This window comes from Chrysemys picta, chromosome 15 (assembly GCF_011386835.1).
Source record: "Chrysemys picta bellii isolate R12L10 chromosome 15, ASM1138683v2, whole genome shotgun sequence".
Classification (NCBI taxonomy): Eukaryota; Metazoa; Chordata; order Testudines; family Emydidae; genus Chrysemys; species Chrysemys picta.
In genome coordinates this window covers 6,364,320-6,387,110 of record NC_088805.1, presented here as the reverse complement: position 1 = coordinate 6,387,110, position 22,791 = coordinate 6,364,320, and the positions used below count along the sequence as shown (strand labels likewise).

Sequence of the window (22,791 nt, the reverse complement as noted above, 5' to 3'; positions counted from 1 at the left end):
AACGAGAGCCACACAACCTTCCTTTGAAGGCAGGTAACTGAGGGGCTTCACCAGGACCTTGCTAGCATTGTGGTTCATGAAACTTCTGCTGTCGTCCCTCTGCTTGGTTGTCTGATGGGCGTTTTTTAATCTAAGGTGAAAGGTCTTAGGCTCCACTTACACTGTGATTAGAGCAATTGGTAGCAAAAGGCTTTAAACCATCCCAAAGTCCTGGGCGCAATCCGAGCACTCTGGGCCTGCCCAGGCACAGCGCGTGTGGCAAGACTCCCGCACGATTTCCTTTCTTACACTCTGTTTCTTCGGTTTTCCAGGCCGCATAGCAGCTCTGAACATGCTGGCCCATGGCACGGAGATCAGCACAGTCCCGTACCTGTGGACGGCTGTGTTTGGGAAGAGCCTACGATATGCAGGTCAGACATACTAATGCGAGCCGGACGAGCCAGGCAGCCTCTTGAACTGGACAGGAGCCGTACATAAATCTTGGGGGGATAACACCCAGCTCCCTACTCCAACCTGGAGGGGTCTCACCAGCGACTGATGTCTGCACTTTAGGAAAAAATGCCACATGTGCTACTGTGGGAACAGGAGGGGCCCCTAGCACCCCAAGATTTACAAATGGGAGGTGGCTCTGAGGGCACAGTACTGAACCTGACTAGGGTGGGGCAGGGCCTGACCTTCAGGGGGGAGGAGATGCCTGTCCCTGACTGAGGTGGAGGGGCAATACCTAAACCTGACTAGGGGTGATGGGTGACACCTGAATCTGACTGGGGGGGAGGAGCAATGCCTGAAACTCTTTCGGGGGGCAGTGCCTGAACTGGACAGGGCAGCTGGACCCAATGAGGGTGACCAAGTTGAGGGGTGAGGTAGCTGGACTGTGATGACTGGTATCACAGGCGCTGAGTTTTATTTTTCCCGGTGGCTGCGTCACCCCCGCTCCATCCCAAGGCCCCGCCCTCACTTCACCCCTTCCCCCAATGCCCTGCCCTCACCCTGTCTCTTCCCTCCCCTGCTCCGCCCCTTCCCCCCCCCCAAGTGCCTCCCGCCAGCCCCTGAGCAGCTGATTGGCGGGGCTGCTGAACAGCTGTGGTTGGTGGGTGCTCCAGCCCCGGCACACACCGAGTCGGTGCCTCTGGCTGGCATTGCTGATGTGTGAACATGAGGAGTTCTGAGAGAATTCCCAGACAAAAACTATGCTACCAGGGAGTTAAAGCCAAGAGTGCATATTCTGCGTGAAATACATGACGGCGGTGTTGTCAAAAAGAAGCATTATAAAGCCACAACATTCAGAGTTAAGGTTTAATTTAAAAGAATTCCAAACAAGTTAAAATAATCATATCCTGTGATCGTGATGACTGAGGCTTTTCAGTCTCTGTGGTCGCAGGTCAGATGATACAGGAGATTTGTTTTCTTTTTTCTTCATCATGGAAAACTTATTTATAATGTGAAGTTTTCCTGAGACCCAAATTGCGCATGAATTCAAAACGCCAGCCTGAGTTACCACATCATTTGCAGGTTTAAGATTAAGCTAGATAAGTTTATGGAGGGAATGGTTTATTGGGATAACATGATTTTAGTCAAATGAACAGCGTGCCATCGCTGGTAAATACTATCAATGGCCAATGAGGGTCTGGCTGGAGAATCTTGCCTACATGCTCGGGGTTCTACTGATCGCCATATTTGGGGTCGGGAAGGAATTTTCCTCCAGGGTAGATTGGCAGAGGCCCTGGAGGTTTTTCGCCTTCCTCCGCAGCATGGGGCAGGGATCGCTAGCTGGAGGATTCTCTGCTAATTGAAGTCTCTAAACCACAGGATTTGGGGACTTCAACAGCAGAGTCAAGGGAAAGGGTTGGGACGGCTTTGTGGCCTGCATCATGCGGGAGGTCAGACTAGATGATCATAATGGTCCCTTCTGACCTTAAAGTCTATGAGTCTATGAGTCTAAGACCTGCACACACCGTACTGGGTGAGCCCATTCTAAAGCATCTGAACAACACGTGAAGGTAAATTTGCCTGTTCACTGGGTTGGCAGTAGATTCTCCTGGTGAGAGGTCTGAGCACGTCCATATAGGGAAGATAACCACTGTGCTAATCTGGACATCATTTCTGGGTCTGAGTCTCTTCTTCATCCCATTGAGCCACAGCAAAGGGGCTAGAAAGCCACTCAATTTCCCCCACTGTGAAGCAATCCCCAGCAGAGCTAGAACTAGGATAGCTGGCTCCTTTACCACCCCCTGCAGCCTCTAGCTTAGGGGACCAATGTGCTACTTTGCTCGGGCCATTCTCAGCTCATGTACTGGCCAGTTGGAGCCAGAGTCAGCCAGTATAGGTTAGAGGAGCCCCAAGGCCTCTCTGAAGTACACCGAGGCTAGAACAGAACTGGCTGTCAGATCAGGAAGTCACAGTTCCTTTGCTATGTCCCCTCTCAGCTATGCCCTCTCTCTCCAGTCACCTGAGATTGTTGGCTTATCCCTCTGAGGTCCTTATGCTCACAACCTTATTCTGAACCTCCAGTGCGTCCTGTATCAGTCAGGGTACATCTCTGCTGGTGCTGGAAGGTGGCATTTCCAGCCAACATACCTGCACTAGCTTGACAAGCGTTAGTGTGCTAAAAATAGACATGTAGCCTCAGCAGCGCAAGAGGCAGGAGGGACTAGCTGCCTCTGTGGATAATTAACGAACCAATCCCTGGTCCAGGGAGACAGAGAAATGAAAAACATCTTTATTCACATAAAATTACATTAAAAATGATTTAGAAGTATTATAAAATTGTAATATATACACCAAACGATGAATAAAATAAAGCAAATCGTGTATTAAGCAAACATTACACATGGATCACTAAAGCATCGTCATCACCACGTTCACGCAAAATATTAACACACCAAGTCAACCGAAAAGTCACTCTACCCTCCCATTCTGTTCTGGTGAGATTTCAGAACAGCCAGTTTTCCCCAACCCAGCAAAATGTTAGCCAGTCAGGAAACAGAGCCCTCGCATTTGGCCAGTGTCACTCTGAGAACAATCAGGGGCTTGGGAGCGCTCTCTGGAATTTGGCAAGGACCTTATCCAAAAAACACACACTCCCTTTGTCCCAGTGACTCTTTCCTTGTTTGTCCTCAGTGCAACAGCTTCAACAGGAGACACTGAGGGAGCTCCCCACATCCGACTATCTCATACCACAGTGATAGGCACTCACTTGAGAGGTGGTAGATCCCTGTTCAAATCCTTGTCCCCACCCAGGCATAAGGGGTGACTTGAACTGAGGGTCTCCTATAGCCACGCTGAGTACCCTCACCACTGGGCTAAAGATTATGGGGGAGGTCTTCTTCCTTCTCCCTGGACACCTGGCATGGAGCTGCAGTGCCCATGCCCAAAGGCATAAACATGGGTACTGAGCAATTTTAGGAACCTACAGGGTTCGGTGGCAGTTGAGCAGTGGTTTTGTGAATCCCAGTGGGGCCAGATTCTGGGATTTAGGCACCTAAAGTGACACTTATACACTTAATTTCTTAATGACGCAAGCTCTTAGTGGGCAGACTGTGGCTTCCCATAGCACTATGATTGAATCATTTAGGAGATGGCTGAGCAAAGCATGCTGGGATTTTAGGACTGTCACGCCAATCCCAGCACACGGTGACGGTGTCTCTAGTTTGTAGATTGTCGTCCAAAAAGAGGTTGTGGCTGTAAGACAGACCACCGCCATATGGCATGTGTTGTCTACGTATGTGGGTGCTTGCCTGTGTGTGCGTACCTGTGTGCACATGAGATTGCGTAATGTGGAACCATAGGGGAGGAAGGGCAAAGGGAGCAGCATTCTGCCTCCTGCACCGCTTTGACATTTCCCCTGTTTTTCAGGCCACGGGGAAGGATTTGATGATGTCGTGTTTCAAGGCGATTTAGATGAACTGAAGTTTGTGGCATTTTACACCAAGTAAGTGTTTCTCTTCCCTTTGAGACGTTCCAACATGGACATTAATCTAACTGCTCAGTTATTGAAATATTTCCTTTTACTCTATTTCTGCCATAGTCACTAGCCATCAGTTTTTCCCCCTCCAAGGATCCAGGTTGTTGTGCATTAATAAAATGACACATTTGAAATCAGAGGAGTTTTGAGACCAACGCTGCACGAGGGCATTAGGTTCAGTTTGTTCTGCACAATGAATGTTCTCTAGACACAACACAACGTAGACTTCAGAGAGGGGTGGATTAGGTGAAATGGGTGAGATTCTTAAGGGTGACTTAAGTGCCTAACTCACTTTAGGCACCGCCATCCAACATTTAGATGCCACTGGCATTCACAAAACCACCACTCAGCTGCTGTCTAAACCTGTAGGCACCAAGTTCCCACCTTTAAAGTCCCCAAGGCACCTCGATTTCAGCAGCTGGGCCTTCACTGAGCCACCTCGCTCCTGACGTCTCCCAGCAGGTCAACACCTACCTCACGCCTCAGCCCCAGTGGGATTTGCAACTAGGCATTTCTCACCGATCTTGCCTCCAAGGCCTGATGCAGTAGGCATGCCGAGAGCATGCCTAAACCCCTACACAGGACACTGGAGAAGGAGGTGCCCCCGTATGTTCAGTGGTTAGAGCACAGCCCCAGGATGTGGGAGAGCTGGGTTCAAATCCCCCCTCTGCCTCATGTGGAGCAGAGATTTGAACTTGTCTCCTACCTCCCTAACCACTGGGCTATAGGGTAGCCAAGGCAAGGCTTGCTGAGTCTCTCCAGTGGACACTGTTCCACTGTCCATAAATCCTTAACTATTCATTGGAGGCAGTGGGACTCTATTAGGGCACTGTTGAGAGAGGCTCAGGGTTCAGTCCCCCTGCTCCAGTGGAGAGCTGATTATTTATACATTTAAGGCACTCTTCTGAGAGGTGGGGGACCTTAATTTCCTCCTCTACATCAGGCAGTGGGGGGATATGAACCCAGGTCTCCCACTTCCTGAGCTAAAGATTATAAGTGGGGAACCGTCACCCCTGCTTTCCACCTGGCATAGGTGCCCCATTCACGTACCTCCAGCTCAGACTTAAGGGGCTAAATCCATTTGAGTGTGTGGGTCACACACCCCTCCTCAGTCTTTCCTATTGGCTAGCTTAGGCAGCACCCTGCTCCCCCTGCTGGCTTTTGTGTGAATGCCATTCTTAGACACTTAATTCCCGTGCTTTGTGTAAGGGGCACCTAACTCAGAGTTGTGAATTGCATTAGGTGGCAGGGCACATAAATGTTAGGGGCTGCACTGCAGGGGTGGCGGAGCCTTCCCAAAAGTGGGGGGGGTGTCAGGGACCCCCACCCCTTCAGTGCCCCCGCCCCACATCTTTCACTCAAGGCCCCACCCCTGGCCAAGCCAGAAGCTGGAGCAGGCTGGGAGTCACGGACCCTCCATCTGCCTGGGGTGGGGAAGCCGAGAGCAGCCCCCGGCACATGTCCCCAGACCCCACTTCAAATGGTTTCATTTTGAAAATGTGAAAAAAAATTCTTTCCAACGTTATCATTTTGATTCCCATATCATTTAAATGTCAAGGTGTTTCTAATGCCCTGCCCCAGCGGAGGGGTTCTCCTAGAAAAACAAACAAAAGAAAGCTCCTTTTCTCTCTCTTTCCCTTACAAGAGCAGGGAATAGAGTGACAGAATTTAAAGGCAAAGATGGACCCTCTCTTGGGCAATCTTTCTGGAGTCAGCCTGTAGCGGAGTGATGACTCACCAGTGCGGCGCCTCCTGCTGATCATCCTGGGAATTAGCTCTTCCAGTCCAGAGCGCCCTCTGCCGGACGGTGTCTCGCCTGCCGCTGGCCCCTGTGTCCCTCCCGGACCCTGGTGCCCTTTACATCATGGTTCTGCCCCTAGCAGTAACCCACAATCTGGGTCTCCCCACCCGCTATCCCCGCCTCGCCTCAGTGTCTACTGCTAGTCCCCATCTAGCCCCCACTCATTGGGGCAGACTGCAAACCACTCATCATCGGCAACGGGGGGCTAGAACCTGCTGCCTTTGCCTATCTCTGGGCTGTCCCTCTGCAGCCCTAGTGCCTTTTTGGCCTTTTAGCAAGGCCTGCAGCCTGGGGTTTGACTAGGGTGGAGCTCCCTCTGCCCTTCCCCAGCACTGCTCCACCTCAGATACCCTGCTCAGCTCCCAGGCAGCCAGATCCTTCTCTCTTTAGCCCTAGAGAGAGACTCTTCTTAGCCTCTGGCCCTCAGCCCTCTTGAAGGGCCAGCTGTGGCCTGATTTGGGGCGTGGCCCCAGCTGTGGCTGCTTCCCCCAATCAGCCTGGCTTTTCTCTGCCACAGCCCTCTCCAGGGCTGCTTTAACCCCCTCAGGGCAGGAGCGGGGTGACCATCCTGCTACACAACCCTTTTGGGGGTTGGCTTATCAACTGGTCTTTGTCTTTAATTAGGGTCTACCTCCAGCCCCTCCTCTTGGAGCATCCTGCTTTACAACTGGTCCATACAGTTTCAGGAGCAGTGGGGCCTGCAACTGTCTCCCTCTTGGCTGATCTGTCTCTGTTGTCAGCAGTGTCTGAGGTGTATCAGTCTTCGTCCTGTTCACCACCCCATCCTGTGGCAAGTTTTCCCTTTTTAAGCTCCCCCCTCCAGGCAGAGCAAGCCTTGCAGGTGCTGAATGAGCCCAGAAGAACTCGCTGGTTTCCCCCTCTCCCCCCGCAGAGTGGGTGTGCGGCCCCTTCACAATTATATATATTAAATACAATATATAAACATGTAATATTAACATTAACGTTTTGTTATAATGGTTCAAACAAAATGAATTGAAATGATAAAGTTGGAAAGCAACATTTTTACATTATCAAAATGAAACAGTTTGACACATAAATGAAATGAGAAAACCTAAACGATTTGTTTAGACTTTTCTCATCAAAAACATTGTTGAAATTGAGACATTCCCCAAAAACCATTTTTATTTCAATGAAATTGCATTTTCCAACAGAAAACTCTTCCATCAAAACATTTCTTACCAACTCTACTTCGGATATGGACAGGCTTACGTTCCCCCTTAGCTGCTGCTTAACTGACCTACACACACATAGCTCCTTCAGTCTTTCCAAAAAGTCCGTTAACCAGGTCCTCCAACCCCAGGATCATTGTTGTTCTTCTCAGAACAGTCTCCAGTCTCTCTGCCCGTGAAGTGGTCAGAACTGAATGCATGATTCCGGAGTGCTCACTAAAAGTTGTATGGTGACGTGATTCCTTCACATATTGAAGCTCAAAATGGGGCTTTCGTTGAAGCCTCATTATATTCCTCCTCTTCAATACCACAGGAAAATATTTGGCATATTTTGGTATTTATTCCATCCCTAATTAGGAAGGAAATGTCAAATCTCTTTAATTAAACATCTGTAAAGTACTTTGAAGATGAAAAGCTATGGATAGCTAATATGAATAATGACAGCATGTTATTATGGCCATTGATTCATCACTTTGTGTTCAACACTCAGTAAAGCAAGGAAGTGGCAAAGGTTTCCGAGCAGTGAAATGTCAGGGAAAGGAGAGCTGCTTGAACACAGCCTGCTGGCCAACCTTAACATACATATTACGGGTTGTAAATAAGCCTTAAACAAACCAGATTGAAAGTGGGAGTCTGCTGCTAAAAGTATGTGTGTTATTCTGTGACTTAGGAAAGCCCACAGGAATTGGCTTTTCTATAATAGGATGACCACCTTCATAGAGTCCTTGAGGTATCTTTGAACACCTCTAGCTAGTGGGGGGCTGCACTGATTAATCAGTCTGGGGTTCTTCTAAGCCTGGGACGTTAGTGTCACCTTCTCTTTATCTCTCTATATCCTATTACTGGGAATCAAGGACAGTCTTTGCCTCTCAGGCCCTGGGAGTTATTTCTAGGTCTCTTCTTTCTAACCGTTGGTGGCAACTCTGTATGGTGCAGTGCTGATGCTGGGAGGGAGGCCACTGTCATAAACTGACTCTCCTCTGACTTCCACTGCTAGTCAAAGCTGGAGAGACTGTCCCTCGCTGCCTATTTGCCCTTTGATCTCCCCTCTCTTGTTCATTGCAATGAAATGCGGGTGGCTTACATTCCAGGGCCTGCTCTCCCGGCTCAGTTTCACAGTTAAACTAACATTATTTTTCAGAGATTGAAGAAGAAATTGGTAAAAAAAACAACAACCACCACCCCCAAACCTGCCTGTTACCCCAGGGTTACAGGGCAACAGCACAAGCAAAGCCCCTGTTGGTGCCATAGGTGCTGGAGTAGAGGTGCTGCAGCACCCCCTGGCTTGAAGTGGTTTCCATTACATACAGGGTTTATAGTTTGGTTCCATGGCTCTCAGCACCCCCACGATACAAATTGTTCCAGCCCCCCTGGTTGGTGCTGCTAGAGCAAAGGTTGAAGTGCTCTTGTCACAAAGGAGATTGGTTTCTTATCACCAAATATCTTGGTGCTAGATCAGCCCAGGAGAGGAAACATAAGAGAAAGGGCCCTCCATACAGTTCACCCTGTGGAATCTCTTGATTATTGTTCTGGGACACCAGGGTTGCCTCCCAACCTCAAAATTGACCTACATTTTCCTGCAAAGCTTACTGATCCCCAAGGTCAAGGAGCTCCCAGAGGATCGACCATGAAGGATCGTTACTGTTGCCTTTCCCCAGAACCTCTCCTCCACAGTTTTTACAGATCCAGACTAACACGGCTACCCCTCTGATACTCCACTCCTCCACAGTTGTAATCCCTGTTTCCCCAACCTCATACCCTTCCATTCCAGCCAACCCCATCCTCACATACAGATTCCCCAACCCCACTGAAGGGCTCCTGTCGGAAAGGGGGGAATGATGCTGCAAAGGTGGTGGAGATCCATACGGATTTCATGCCCTCTGTCTGTGGGCCTTGATTCCTCATAGACTCATAGACTTTAAGGTCAGAAGAGACCATTATGATCATCTAGTCTGACCTCCCGCATGATGCAGGCCTCAAAAGCTGACCCACCCACTTTCCCTTTACTCAGCTGTTGAAGTCCCCAGATCGTGATTTAAAGACTTCAAGTCGCAGAGAATCCTCCAGCAAGCAACCCCTGCCTCATGCTGCGGAGGAAGGCGAAAAACCTCCAGGGCCTCCGCCAATCTACCCTGGAGGAAAATTCCTTCCCGACCCCAAATATGGCGATCAGTAGAACCCCGAGCATGCAGGCAAGATTCTCCAGCCAGACCCGCATTGACCATTGATACTAATTACCAGCGATGGCACGTTATTGACCTATTGACTAAAATCACGTTATCCCATCAAACCATCCCCTTCATAAACTTATCAAGCTTAATCTTAAATCCAGAGAGGTCTTTTGCCCCCACTGTTTCCCTCGGAAGGCTGTTCCAGAACTTCACCCCTGACAGTTAGAAACCATCGTCTAATTTCAAGCCTAAACTTCCCGACGGCCAGTTTATATCCATTCCTAATTCTTCCACCCCCCAGTTTCAGAAATGGTGCCCCAGTTGATTTTAAGAGGCATTTCTTATAGTTTCTCCTGTGGCCAAGATTTTCAAAAGAGACACGTATTTAGGATGTCCTATTTGAGACACCATAAAAGGACCCAGTTGTCCATAACTTTGTTGACATTACAAGACCTAGAAATGTTTCCAAAATAAATAATTCGAGTGTATGAGTCTATAAGAGGATTTCCCCATTGATAATGGTTCTGTCATTGTCTCAATCATGCCCAATTCTCAGTCAACGATAGGTAGGGTGACCAGATGTCCCGTATTTAAAGGGACAATCCCATTTTTGGGACTTTTTCTTATATAGGCGCCTGTTACCCCCCCACCCACTGTCCTGTTTTTTCACAGTTGCTATCTGGTAACCCTAAGTCGATAGGCTACCTATTTGGAAAGTGTTTGTGCCATCTCTTTTCTTTCTCCCAAATATATACATTGTTTATTCCTTGATTCAGAATAGCAAATCTTTTACCCTAGCTGATTGATAGAGTCTCCCTCTTATTTCCTTGTCTTTGAACAGTGAAGTGGAAATTGTCATTTTTCATTCTCACCTTTCGTCTAAGCTACCTAATTAGGTGCCCGCGACATTGCAGAAGTTTTATACTTGTCAGTGTCTATTTCTAGTTTTGTACATCGATCTGATATTTAGATAAGAGACTGCATTTCTCTGTAGTGAGAGAGTCTCCCAGAATGAATTGTTTGCAATCTAGTTTGTAACTTATCTGGCGTTCCCAGCAGGCAGGGTACTAGCCGGCTAGTGTTTGGGTTAGTTGCTTGAGGATTATTGGTTTTCACCCCAGACTGGGTACAACCCAGATCTGGGTGTCATTGCTGTGACACCTGGAGTTATGGGAGCGGTGTCGGTGTCGAATGCAGGTCAACCAGGCTTCTATTGCTGCTCTTCTAAGCCCTGTCCACACTAGTTTCCACTGTGTTTAAAAAATATATATTTTTCAACATAGTTTTTAAACGTGATTGCTGCGAAAAGTGAGAGAGACAGACTGGTTACTGAAGTCTGACTTCACTGGAGCTATGCCCATTTACACCCGTTAAGAATCTGGCCCAGGGATGTTAAAGCCAGAAAGGACCATTCTGATCAACTGGTCTGCCCGCTTGCTTAACACAGGCCAGATAATTTCACCCTGTGATTCCTGCATCCTGCCCAGTAACTAGTGGCTGAGGTAGGGTATATCTTTCGTAATGGCATCCAATCTTGGTTTAAAGGCCCAGATTCTCTCCTCATTTCAAACCGTTGTGTTGCCACCTGCAGACTCTGGCCTCAGCTAGCTGCCTAAGAAATTCTCGAGTGGTGGGGAGCTCTCACCTGGCCTAAAGTGTCATCACTGGCTCCTAGACCAATGACCATTAACATTCTGATGGGGGCTGGAGGGGTGTTGGGAGTGAGAGGGGTAAGGATGGAGATTACTTCACCAGGCCAATTCATAACTGGTACAAGGTCCCATAAGGACCTTGGTGAATGTTTCACTTGGTGAAAGTTACAGCAGCCCCGAAACTTTGCACTGTTGTGCCAGGGCCAGGGCAGATGCACCTTGAGAATCCAGTAAGCATAACTGGCTTCCTGGAGCCCCACCCCGTTTCCCGTCATCATCACCATCATGGCAAATCCCAAAGAGACATGGCCTCCTTGCAGAACAAGCACCACCTGGATTTATTTCCAGCTAGGTCTTGCAGGCTGACTGGCTGTTCAGTTTATGCCCATCACTGGCAATCTTATTGCAGCACCAAAGCTTCAGGTGACCACATGACCACTAGCTGTGTAGTGGCATTCCTGGGTAAACATGCTTCGTGATTTGTTGGTCTTCTATCCTAATAACACGTCTGTGCCAAGAAAGTCACCAAAACCAAACCATTGCTGAAGGAAGCCGTTGCTGAGGTCAGCTTCAAATATCCTCATTTCTGATCTTGTCCTGCCTCTTAATAAGGAGAAACTGATGTAGATGATAAGAACTGAAAACATCAATCAAATGCTCGTTAGCCTTCCTCGGCATGCACATTTCACTGGCGTACCACAGAGTGGGTAGAACCGTGGCTCTACAGAGCTGCAGCTTTGTAGCAAGCTGAATGTCATGACATTGCAACAGAGGCTGATGAAGGGTCTGAAACATGGCAGCAGCTGCTGCTATACAAGTGCCCACATCTCTTGAGCAACCTCCAGCACTGTCGGTGACACTTCAAGTATTTGCCAGTTGCCACCTGCTCAACGTCCAGTCTGGACTGTTAATAGCGAGCTGCTTGAAATCTGGAGTTGGAGAATGCTTGATAGCAAGGGCCAGGACTGAATTTTTTCCAGATTAATAATCAGACCCGTGCACGCTACTTCTTACCTGGCTGCAGCAATTCACCCAACTGAGCCAACAAGACAAGGCCATCGGTGTATTTGAGATCTCAAAACAGAACGTTGTTCAGCTCAATAGCATCAACAACTGTCTCCTCAAGCTTATCCATCAACCCATTCAATGTCCGATTTCCTGTGGGACACTTGCAAAGAACTGGAGAATTAACCAGATCCCTTGATAAATTCTTCCAAAATTAATTACCCTCACTGGTAAAAATGTGTGCCATATTTCTAGTACGAATTTGTCGATCTTCAGCTTCCAGTCATTGGACCTTTGTTCTGACTATGCTAGATTAAAAAGCTGTTTGCTGTCAGAATCCTTAATCTAGGTACTTGTCGCCTCTTATGCTTCTCTTCAATGAGCTAAATAGATTGACGATGGGGATTTTCAAAAGTATCTAATTCTCTCAGGGTAGAACGTATTAATCCAACTGATTTGTCTTCTATCCCTATTAGAGCTACCACTCTGTTGAATCAATGAGTTTAAGTACTTTATCATCACTCCATCCCTGTGCTTTGATACAGAAGGACACTCTTATTGGAATATTTCTTACTTTACTCTGTGAGGGATTGCATTGCTTTTCATGTTGTTCTACACATGAATCTCTTTGCAGGTCTCAGAGAAATGGTGAACACATTGTCAGAAGCATAATAGTTACTTGAATGCTGTACAGGTTCATTTTGATTTAGGCTCAAGTGCTCTGCACAGACTGCGTGCCTCTTTGTCTGTATGACATTCCCGACTCTTTTTAGCAGTGAAAACCCATTGTACGTTATTAGGTGTGGTCCTCATTAGAGCTGGGGGAATAAATGATTTCTCAGCTTGCTGGCATTTCCAAAAAAGCTTTTTTAAAATTTCAGCTCAACCAGACCTAATCCAAAAACTCTGAAAAAACGTGGTGATTTGAAAAAGTTGACAGACATTTTGTTCAACCTGCAATGAACCATTTCACTTTGTTTCCAGGCACTTTTCAACATACCGGCCGAGGAAATAAAAGGCTAGAATCACATTCACCTAATTTTCCACCACCCGCAGCACTGTGGTTTCTCTGCACACTAGAAGGCATCACATCTCTAGTACAACATGTATCATGTTGTCTAGGTTCTGCCCTCCTCCTCCAGAGGCAACTGGACATTATTTTTCCACCTCAAAAAAATGTTTTGGGTAATTTTAGTACTTAAAGCCACATCAGAGCACCACAGGGTCAGACCGTACTGCCCTGACTAGGGGCAGTGTGTCGCTGTGCTGTCCCATGAGCAAAGCTGGGACCAGGCATGGAGCCAGGGCTCCATCCACTCCCCACCAGTGCCTGCCCACATGCTGTTCACCGGCCGCTCTCCTCACCGGGTGCTGCTGTCTGAGGTAACAAGCACATGGGCTAATGGGGGCTCCTGAAGCTGGGAAGAGATTATAGGTTCATAGTCCCTGGTGGTTCCATCAATGAGTTTATCCTTTCGTGAAGGAAACAAGTGTCCATCTAAAGCCATTCACTTCATTACCCGCGGTGTCTCCTTCACACCTCTGATCTTTGTTGTAGGAACGAGGAGGTGATTGCTGTGGCTAGTATGAACTATGACCCGATTGTGTCCAAAGTCGCTGAGGTCATGGCCTCTGGGAGAGCAATCAGAAAACGAGATGTGGAGTAAGTAGACGCTGCTAAAGACAATTGTGACATAAATCGGGCCAAGTAAAATCAAAACCAGATGGGCGAGTGATCCATCAGCTGGCAGGTGCTAGAGCAGAAACGCCACCTGGGCTAGAAGCAATGGTTCATCCTATATTAGTTCAGGTGAATGACAAGTGACAACCCATACATATCCATCTGCTGTTTGCTACTGTCAGCTGTACTTCCTAAACACACTCGCTCCTCTAGTCCCACTACACTCGTTAACCCTCCACCACTCACTATCCCCTTCTCCCTCCCTTAGTCACTATTCATCATCCATCACATTTACACATGGATCGCCTCAAGGGGAATGTAGTGGGGTGGTCTCCCACTCCTGCCCTGAAGGGCTTGAAATCAGCCCTGGGAGAAGGCTGAGACTGCGAGAGGGAGCCTTGGCTGATTGGGGAAACAGCTGCAGCAATCAGGCCACAGCTGGCCTGTATAAAAAGGCTGTGAGCCAGGGGCCCAGAAGTCTCTCTCCAGGCTGGGAGAGAGCAGGGCCTGGCTGCCTGCAGGAGGGGTACTGGAAGTGAGGCAGGGCCGGGGAGAGCCAGAGGAGCAGGGGAGCTCCAGTCTGGCAACTCCCCAGGCTGCAGGGCCTGGTCCAAGGCCCATAGAGGTACTAGGAGGCAGAGGATGGCAGCTGGTCCAAACTCCCCTTGCCTCTGATGAGTGGCTTTTACACTGCAGTCCACCCCAGTGAGCTGGGGCTAGATGGTGACTGGCAGTAGCCCATGACTGATGTAAGGTGGGGATAGAGGGTGGAGGTTCCCCAGGGTGGGGAGACCGTGAGACTGGGGGGGGGGGGTATTGCCAGGGGGCAGCACCCCAAATACAAGGGGCACCGGGGTCCAGGAGAGACACGGGGGGGGGGGGGGGTAAGCGGGACACTGGCCTGCAGAGGACGCTCAGTGCTGGAAAGAGCTAATTCCCTGAGACGACCAGCAGGAGGCGCTGCAGGGGTGAGTCCTGCACGTTTACAGGGAACTAGCCATGCAGGCCCAGTTCTGCAGGATTCCTGCCTGTGCACTGACCAAACCACAGTGACGGAGGAGGGAGCCTGTATATAACAGCATATGGACCAAGAATGGAATGTGGCGTAGCACGTACCCCTAGGAGAAGGGGGGGCATTCTGAAGGCAGACCTAAGTTCCACTCAACTTACATAGGTGATGCCAAGAAAATATTGGGAGATTGATTTCTACTGAATGAAAATCCAACAGCGAATATAAATCCTTTAACTCAGCCAAGTTGAAATGGATCTGCATCACATCACTCCAGACTGTCCCTCTGACAAACTTGGATTTCTGGCTCGAAGCACTAAGGAGCTAGGGATTTAACAAAAAGTTGCATTTTTATAATGGCCAGAATGTATTTCCCCCGCTCCCCCACTTCCTTTGTCCTCAAAAGCGCCCAACTTATTTTTGCTGAAACTTTTCTTTAAAAAAAGTTTACATTCCTTCAGTCACCAGAGGTGAAAAATGTCATGAAAGGTAAACGTTACTGGCAGGTTTAAACTAGTGTAAATGCAGAATTCTCTGGAACCTGAAGTCTTTAAACCGTGATGTGAGGATTTCAGTCGCTCAGCCAGAGGTTAAGGGTCTATTTCAGGAGTGGGTGGGTGAGGTTCTGGGGCCTGTGATGTGCCACATCTTGGTCAGCAGTGACCCTTCCCGCAGGGGGAGTCTGGCATTTCGCCCTCCTTGCCTGCAGAGCATAGAAAGCAGTCTCACTGCTCTGGCCTTAGAGTGCCGAGGCTGCTTTTTGCCCGACCCGTCAGGAGCCAGCCTGTTCTCTGCCCCTCCTGGAGGTGGGGGTGGGGGTGGGAAAGGACTCTTGGCCCTGCCGTGCATCAGGAACAGGAACTTAATACTAACCGAACGTTCTCTCCTTGTTTTCCTGCTGCGTACATGTATTTAAGGCTGTTCGTTCGTCATGGCAAGTATGTTTCCTTTTGTATCTTGAACTTGCCGCATGTTAGCAACGAAGGGTTAAAGTGACAGATTTTAAGTTAACGTCAACAGCTGAAGCCCTGGTCTGGGAGATGTTCCTAGTTCCTGCAGAAATGTCATTTACTCTGTTTAGTTGCCTAAATGGAGCAGCCCCTCACATGGAAAAGACTCCTTTGACTGGAATGAAGTGGTTTGACTGTGGTTTGTCCCCTCTGCATAGAGCAGTTGATAAATCTGTTGCTTCTGTGGAAAGGGAGTTCGGACACACAGGGCTGGATCTGTTAATGTGTAGCCACAATAGTGCTCATTCCTCAACTTGTGCACGTGCACGCATCTGGGCCTCTGCCCCGCTGGACCCATGGGCCTGGCCTATATTCATGGTTGCACTGGTTCACCTGTATCTTGGTTCAACAACCGATTCCGTTTAACCGGTGCAAAACCCAGTGTGGCCATTCGGAATTCAGCTTAAACCTGGTTTTTAACAATTTCAGCTACAACGACCTAACCCAAATTTACATTGAATTAAGAGCCTCTACACAGGGTTTTGTCCTGGTTTAACTAAATCACTTTTTTTTAAATCACACCTTTATTTAAACCAGTGCAGCTTGGGATATAGAGAAGACTTTAATGACCCAAAGCCTGGACATGCTCCCCTCTCTGCATTTGGCTACATCAGGTCAATATTCTGCCCCAGCTCCTCCAGCAGGGTTGCAGGCAACGCAGTGAAGAGAGGGTGTTTGCTGCAGAGAAACTGGAGCAGCAGGATGGCCAGCGATACTGACCTGCGCAGAAGGCAAACTCAGAAACACTAGGTGAGCAGATCTGGCTAATCCTGTTGTCCTACTTTTGTCTTTGCCTTAGAACTGGAGACATGTCTTGGTTAACTGGAAAAGGCTCTTAACGTGGAAGGAACTGATTTCTGCTGAGGCTGCACTTGCCCGAGAGGAGACCGGGAGGACCAGGAGGCTCCGTGGCTAAATGCAAATCGAGTCAGCTGAACCATTGCCTCCCTCACACTTTGAAGAATCCAGCATCACTGAACCATTATGTTCCCAACAACGCCCTCTGTTCACACAGCCGGTGGTTCTGACGCACCAGTGGCAGCCTGCGTACGTGGGCTCTGCAGAGTTTAAAAACCCTATGGAAACACAAGGAGAACACGGGATCCCCGAGGAAGCACTGACTTGCCCTGGTCTTCAGAGTCTGAAGCAAGCATATGCTCTAGCACCGACAGCTGCATCTCTCCACGAGCCCTGCTGGCTGCAGGGACATGGGGCGAGTAGACTGGAACTTACCGGCACTTTCTTCTGGTAGGGAGGGACCGCCTGCGAAAACAAGGCAAACTAGTCATCCTGGCCGCATGGTAAAGTTACCCACCCTGGGACACGTCTGCTCCCCCTAGAAACAATGTCACAGCCTTTCACTGCACCCCGTGCTCCCGACTTCACCCACAATACGCACCCAACTAGCTTACCCCTCACCCACTCTCCACTCACATCCAAGCATGCCCTCACCAACACCCTGCATCACCTGCACCAACCCTCCCCCCCCCAGCCACACTCTCCCAGACACCCTATGGTGCTGCCCTCACACAACTGCTTGCCCCCCCTGCAGCCCCCCAACCAGGTTCGCATTCCACCCACAGTGTCATCTGCACCTACACAGCTTCAACCACATCCACGGGCTCCCATTCAGATCCTTACCTGCACAGTCCGAGTCATATAGCTTCACCTTTATCCACGCCCTCAGCCCTAAGCATGGCGCTCCTGAGGTACACAGCTCACAGGGGCGAGCCTCCCAGCCCAGGTCGACAGACTGCAGCTTGCGGGGCTAGCACAGAAAAAACAGCTGTGTAGACGGTGCTTTGCCGCTGCAGCTTGGACTGAAACTTGGGCTCCTCGACTTCCAGTCCAAGCACTGTCTACACCGCTATTTTTGGAGCACTGGCCCAGCAAGTATCCTTGGAATGTATAGTCCGACTCCTGGGTTAATTGCAGTCAGTTGCTCGGTGTTGACGTTCAACTCCCTGTTCTGTAAAGACCCGGGTCTCCCTTTTTCAGTTCTTAAACACGTGGGCTAGGTTCAGTCTTTCCCAGTTCCCCAGGGACCAGTTTTGACCTCACTTACACTGGAATGATGCTGGTGCAACTCCATTGTTCCAATGGAGTTACTCCTGATTTACATCCATGTAAGTGAGACCAGAACAAGCCCTGTGATCTCCAAAAGATCTCAAGTATAATTGCGTATTCCTTTAGCATCCCAGGGTGAATGTTATCAGATCATCCTGTTTGGAATACAGATCTAGTCATCTTGGTCTCTTTAACTTGCTTCTGCCTGATCCAGCCTCATGAACACTCATAGACTTTAAGGTCAGAAGAGACCATTATGATGGTCTAGTCTGACCTCCGGCACAACGCAGGCCACAGAATCTCCCCCACCCACTCCTGTAACAAACCCTTGGCCTAGCTCTGAGCTATTGAAGTCCTCAAATCGTGGTTTAAAGACCTCAAGGTGCAGAGAATCCTGCAGCATTCCCTTCTTCTTTAGTTGTTTTGCATAAATCATCCTGCTGCTGTCATCCTACCGAGGGGAAACTGAGGCAAAGTAGCTACTGAAGGAGATTTCTGAGGGTGCCTTGTCATCTATCATTTATTCTGCTTATCATGCAGTGGCAGCGCTAGGCCTGCCTTCTCAGGGTCTTGTTTTATTGTCCCCTTTTAGGAACAAAGGCATTCCCATGCCACTTCAGCCCTGGGGCCCACGTAGTTTCGCATTCTGTCTCGGTCAGTACCCACTGCCCAGAGGTTTCAGAGAAAGTTGCTGGAATCCTGTAATAGACAGTTTTGAAATAACCTGCCCCTGAGGAAAAATTCCTCCTAAATCCTATCAGTCCATCATACTTTATGTCCTGAAGCAGGCGAGTTTATATCTTACATATTATTTATCCTGTTTGATGTAGCTGGTGTTAGTCTCATTATCCTTAAGTGTCAAATCCATTCTGGAACCCTGATAAACCCTTGGACTCAGTACTATTTTGTGGCAGAGAGTTCCCTAGTGAACTGTGGTGGTGTTGTCCCAGGGTGCACTCACGGCTAGTGGCACCTCCTGGCTGTCCTGGGGGTTAGCTCTGGCCAGGCATAGCGCCCTCCTCTGGTGGTGTCCCTGCTGTCGTCCTCTTGCCCAGCAGACCCCTCTCGCTCCAGGGCCTGCAGCGTCCTCTTCATGATTCGGCCCTCCAGCCAGGTCACTCCATGGTTCCCCCTTCAGTAGGGGGGTTATCAAAGTCCCTCCATACACAACGGCAGTCTTCTCTTTACTGCTCTGACCATGCCACTCTTCCAGTGGCTGGTAGGGGAACCCAGGCCCACCCTCTATTCTGGGTCCCAGCTCAGGGGTCCTCCAGTCAGCAGCCAAGGCCTGCACTCTCCCACCTTGCTTCTTTTCCCCTGAGCCTTTTCCTGCCTTCCCAGCCCCCCGAGTTTGTCAGCCTCCCAACTCCCTCTTCCCGGGGTGTAACTGTAGACTACTTGCCTCTAGCCCCAGATACACCTCCCTTCTCCAAAGGAGCAACTGCAGACACCTTCCCTGCAGACTCTGTTGCCAGCTTCCTAGCTTATATAGCTCCCCACCTGTTTCTGCCCAGTTGAGTCTCTTCTAATTAAATCCCTCTTCTCCAAGAGCAGCGTGGGCAGTTAATTGGCCCACTTAGCCACCTTCACCCCTCCAGGCCTTGTGTAGGGTGGACACCCCATCACAATTGTATACAAAATATTCCCTTAGCTTGTGTGACTATGTTGCCCTTCGTTACTTTATATAACTGTCAAACGCCCCCTTATTTGTTGTATCCTAAACTTTTCAGTCTTTGCTTAGACAGCAAGGCCTCCTATCATGGGTATCACCCATTTCTAGTCCCTGCTATTTCTGCTGAAACTATCGGCAGCGGGCGTAACCAGAACAGAACACAGTCTTTCAGTCGGGGATGTCCCAATGACTTACAAATGGCACCATCAGCTTTTCAGTATTCTTGTCCACAGCGCTCTTCGCAGTGATGCCCAGGTCTCGGTCTCTGTGACTTGACCTTACACATCCTTCCTGTCACCCTTTCTCTTCCCCTCCCCTCCCCCCCTTTACTTGCCCCCTGGAATGAATCCTTTTCCTTAGTTTTTTATTCCCTTTGTTTTAAGATCTTTAACAAGTTTTCTAAGACCCCAGTGCAGCCATACTGGCTCTTCTCTTCCTTCCCCGCTGCGGCCTTATCCAGACTAGGACAAAGGTGTGTTGTTGTTTTTTTTTTTTTAAATCATGTTGGCTAATGCATTTTAATTAAGTGCTATTTAAAAACTCATTAGCCACTAACGTAGATAGGTTCTAACACCTTTAAAATGTGTTAGCTGGTTGTGGCCAATCTTAGCCCGTTCCAAGAGTTCACGTCAGCCGGCTAACGTGGGAAAATACGACTTGCCCAGTCTACTCTAGCGTTTTGAGCTGTTAGTTCACCCTATTTTAAAAGCACCTCTTTCTCTGTCTGGACAAGGCCTGGGATTGGGACCCCCGCCCCCCTAGCGAGTAAGCAGGGGTAGAGGTGAGTCTAGGGATGAAGGTGTGAGCGTAGGGGGCAGGTGGAAGCCGAGAAGCCCAGGTCCTGCTGCCGCTTCGGCAGAAGGGGGAAAGGCGAGCCGCAGACCCAGGAGCCAGTAGGGTTTTTTCATGAGGGAAGGAGCAGAGAAGGGGGCATGGAGTGAAGGGCCGAACCCCAGGCAGAGAGGAGCAGCTCTTTTAATGGAGGTGGGAAAGGAGGTGAGGGACTCAGCCATCTGCAGGAGGCACTGGAAGGCTTCCTGCTCCCAAGAGAGGCAATAGCCGCGGGAGCAACAATGGCTGGTCCCTGTCAGCAGGCTGGAGAGCAGCAAGAACTGACTTGGCTGGAGGAGTGGGGTCAGCAGAAACCTGTAGGGAACATAGAGGCCCCTTGGTGATGGGGGTGCCTGGAGGCCCCGGGCGCTGTTCAGAAACCCCCTCTTCAGCTCCAGTGCTGCTTCCCATCTGTGCTGGCCCCACTAAATGCGAGCCACACCCACCTGCAGGAGTCCCAAGCAGCCACTTGTTCTGCTAGTACTTAAGTTTTCTCCTTTTAGAGCTGTCCCATTAGAGTGCACTTGAACAGGGATGCTGGGCTTTTAAGCCCTGTGCAGCCCCTACGGCTCATTTAACCTTTCGGAGGCTGAGAAATTTCCTGCCTCCTCTTGAATTCCCTTTCTCTCCTCCCCTCAAGGTCACTCGAGACCACTCCTCCGCAGGCTGGAGGTAGGAGGGGTCAGCACGGAGCCTTTCGTCTTTGCAGTCTCATTGCCAGGTTATTTTCCTGTGTCCTTGGCTGCTTCCTCCACCCTCTGCCTGGAGAACCCACCCGCTTCCTCTTTCGCTTCGCTACCTTCTCCTCCTGATTTCTACCTCGTAGCTAATTAGTCCGCTGTGTTCCCCAACAAACTACCTCTCTCAGCTTGTCAATAACTAATTATCCTTTATCCTGCTTGGGTTCTCCAACTTCCCACAGCACATCCAGCTCTGTCTGCCTCTTCCACGTGTTTTCTGGTCTCCTCAGCTGTCTGGCTGGGCCTTCTGCAAAGGGCTCTTGGGTAGAAAGACAAAGAAGCAAAGCAGCCCTTGTCCCTGCTTCCATGAGCTGTATGTGCCAGCCCCGTTCCACCTCTGCCCCACGCACATAGACACTTGTTTCCTCTCACACCAAACCTGTCCACAGGAAGTGGATGTGGATGCTCAACTCCTTGGGGCAGGAACTGTGGCCAGAATTAGACCTCTGAAGGGGAAGATTTTCAACAAGAAAGCAGCGACCTGCCCATTTACAAGTGAAAGTCCCATCTGTGCCTTTGAAAAAACCTCACCTAGGGGCCAATCGTTAGGCAACAAATGTTGCCATTTGTTCTTACTTGCTATTAAAGATGGCCAACATTTTTGAAATAAAAGGTTTTCCATTGAAAAAAAAATAGCCTTTCCCCCCAGGTGAAATATGTCAAACGTTGTTATTGAAATGGTTTCTTGTCTCTGGAATTTGGGGAGACATTTTTAATTGACATTTTTAACTAATAACTTTTGTTTATCGAAAAGTCAGGTTTTGGCAAAAACGTAAGGGCAATATTGGTTTTGATAAAAATGTAGATAAAACTTTGATTTGAAACGATGCACAAAATTCCTGAAAAACGGAAAAGGTTTCATTTCAAACCAAATGAAATTTGTTATGAAATTGTTGCTTCCTTTTTTGACCAGATCCGTTTGCTGTGTAAAGAATTGTGCGCTGCTGGCGTGCTATATATAGCATCAGCCTCATTATGCAAAACAGAGCCACCAAGACCTGCTATGCGGAAGAAGCAATTATGTATGGCCTGGAAAGAGAATCTAAGCTTAACACGCAATAATATGCATGGACTATCTTATTTATTGTGAATGCCAGCAGCACTTTGCAATGCATAATGAATAGATCTCTGAGCGGATTCTCCTGCAGTTACAGACACACAACTGCCATTGGATTTAACAGGGACTAGGTGCAAACCAATGTGAGAGAATCAGGCCCGGGTCTACATTATATCCCTCCTGACTGTAATCAGCTGTAGGGCACTCCCAGGATGCCTTTCTTTCCCTTCCTTCCCTTTTTCCTTTTGTTCCTTTCAGAATTTTTTAAATTAGCAATAATTAGAATGAAGCCCCTCCTGAGAGGGTAGTGAGTGACTGTGAACGGTGGGAGGAGCAGGCAGTGGGTGAGGATCTGTGTGAGAAGGGAGATGAGACATTTTCTTATCTATTGTTGTCATCATCTGTACTGACAAATGTGCTGATTGTAGTTGGCTAATCTTCCTTTCCTCACTGTAGACACTTATAGGGAGAATCTGCATATTCATCTAGTGCTCTGCATGGATGAATGTAAATATAACCTGAATAATAAAGTCCAAGCTTCCAGCTGATTATTATTGTAATTTATTTACCTACAACTAAGCTGCCCCCAGATCCTCTACCCTTCCGTTTTCCTGCCGAGGAGCTTTTCTTACAAATGGGGAGTCATCGAAGAGAGGGGTCTGTCTAGTGGGGTCTGTGTCAGTCATCTGGAAGAAAACATAAAATCACGACTGGCAAAGTTTGCAGATGGCACAAAGATTGTGCGGGGTGGCAAATAATGAGTAGAACAGGCCCCTGATGGAGGGCAATCTGGATTGCTCGGTCAAGCAAGCAGTAGAAGCTGTAATGCAGCCCAATGGAAGGTCATGCGTCTAGGAATGCTGACTGGCTGGGGGACTGCACCCTGGAAAGCAGTGACTGAAAAGGAGTTTGGGCATCATGCACCCAGTGCTCCCTTCCAG

At 48.9% G+C, this 22,791-nt stretch overlaps 1 protein-coding gene across 5 annotated transcripts in view; it reads left to right on the top strand.

Moving 5' to 3' along the window:
• AIFM3 (apoptosis inducing factor mitochondria associated 3) overlaps positions 1-22,393 on the top strand; it is a 109,345-nt gene extending 86,952 nt beyond the window's left edge. For 4 of the 5 annotated variants that reach the window (XM_042843204.2, XM_042843202.2, XM_042843201.2 and 1 more), the window contains 5 exons: positions 312-410; positions 3,856-3,931; positions 13,342-13,446; positions 15,391-15,411; positions 16,283-22,393. In XM_042843204.2, coding sequence (XP_042699138.1) covers positions 312-410; positions 3,856-3,931; positions 13,342-13,446; positions 15,391-15,411; positions 16,283-16,322 — 341 coding nt within the window. In that variant the 3' untranslated portion in view covers positions 16,323-22,393. The remainder of the gene's footprint in view (positions 1-311; positions 411-3,855; positions 3,932-13,341; positions 13,447-15,390; positions 15,412-16,282) is intronic. The other variant, XM_024108086.3, reaches the window with a different exon arrangement.
• The last annotated feature ends 398 nt before the right edge of the window (positions 22,394-22,791 follow it).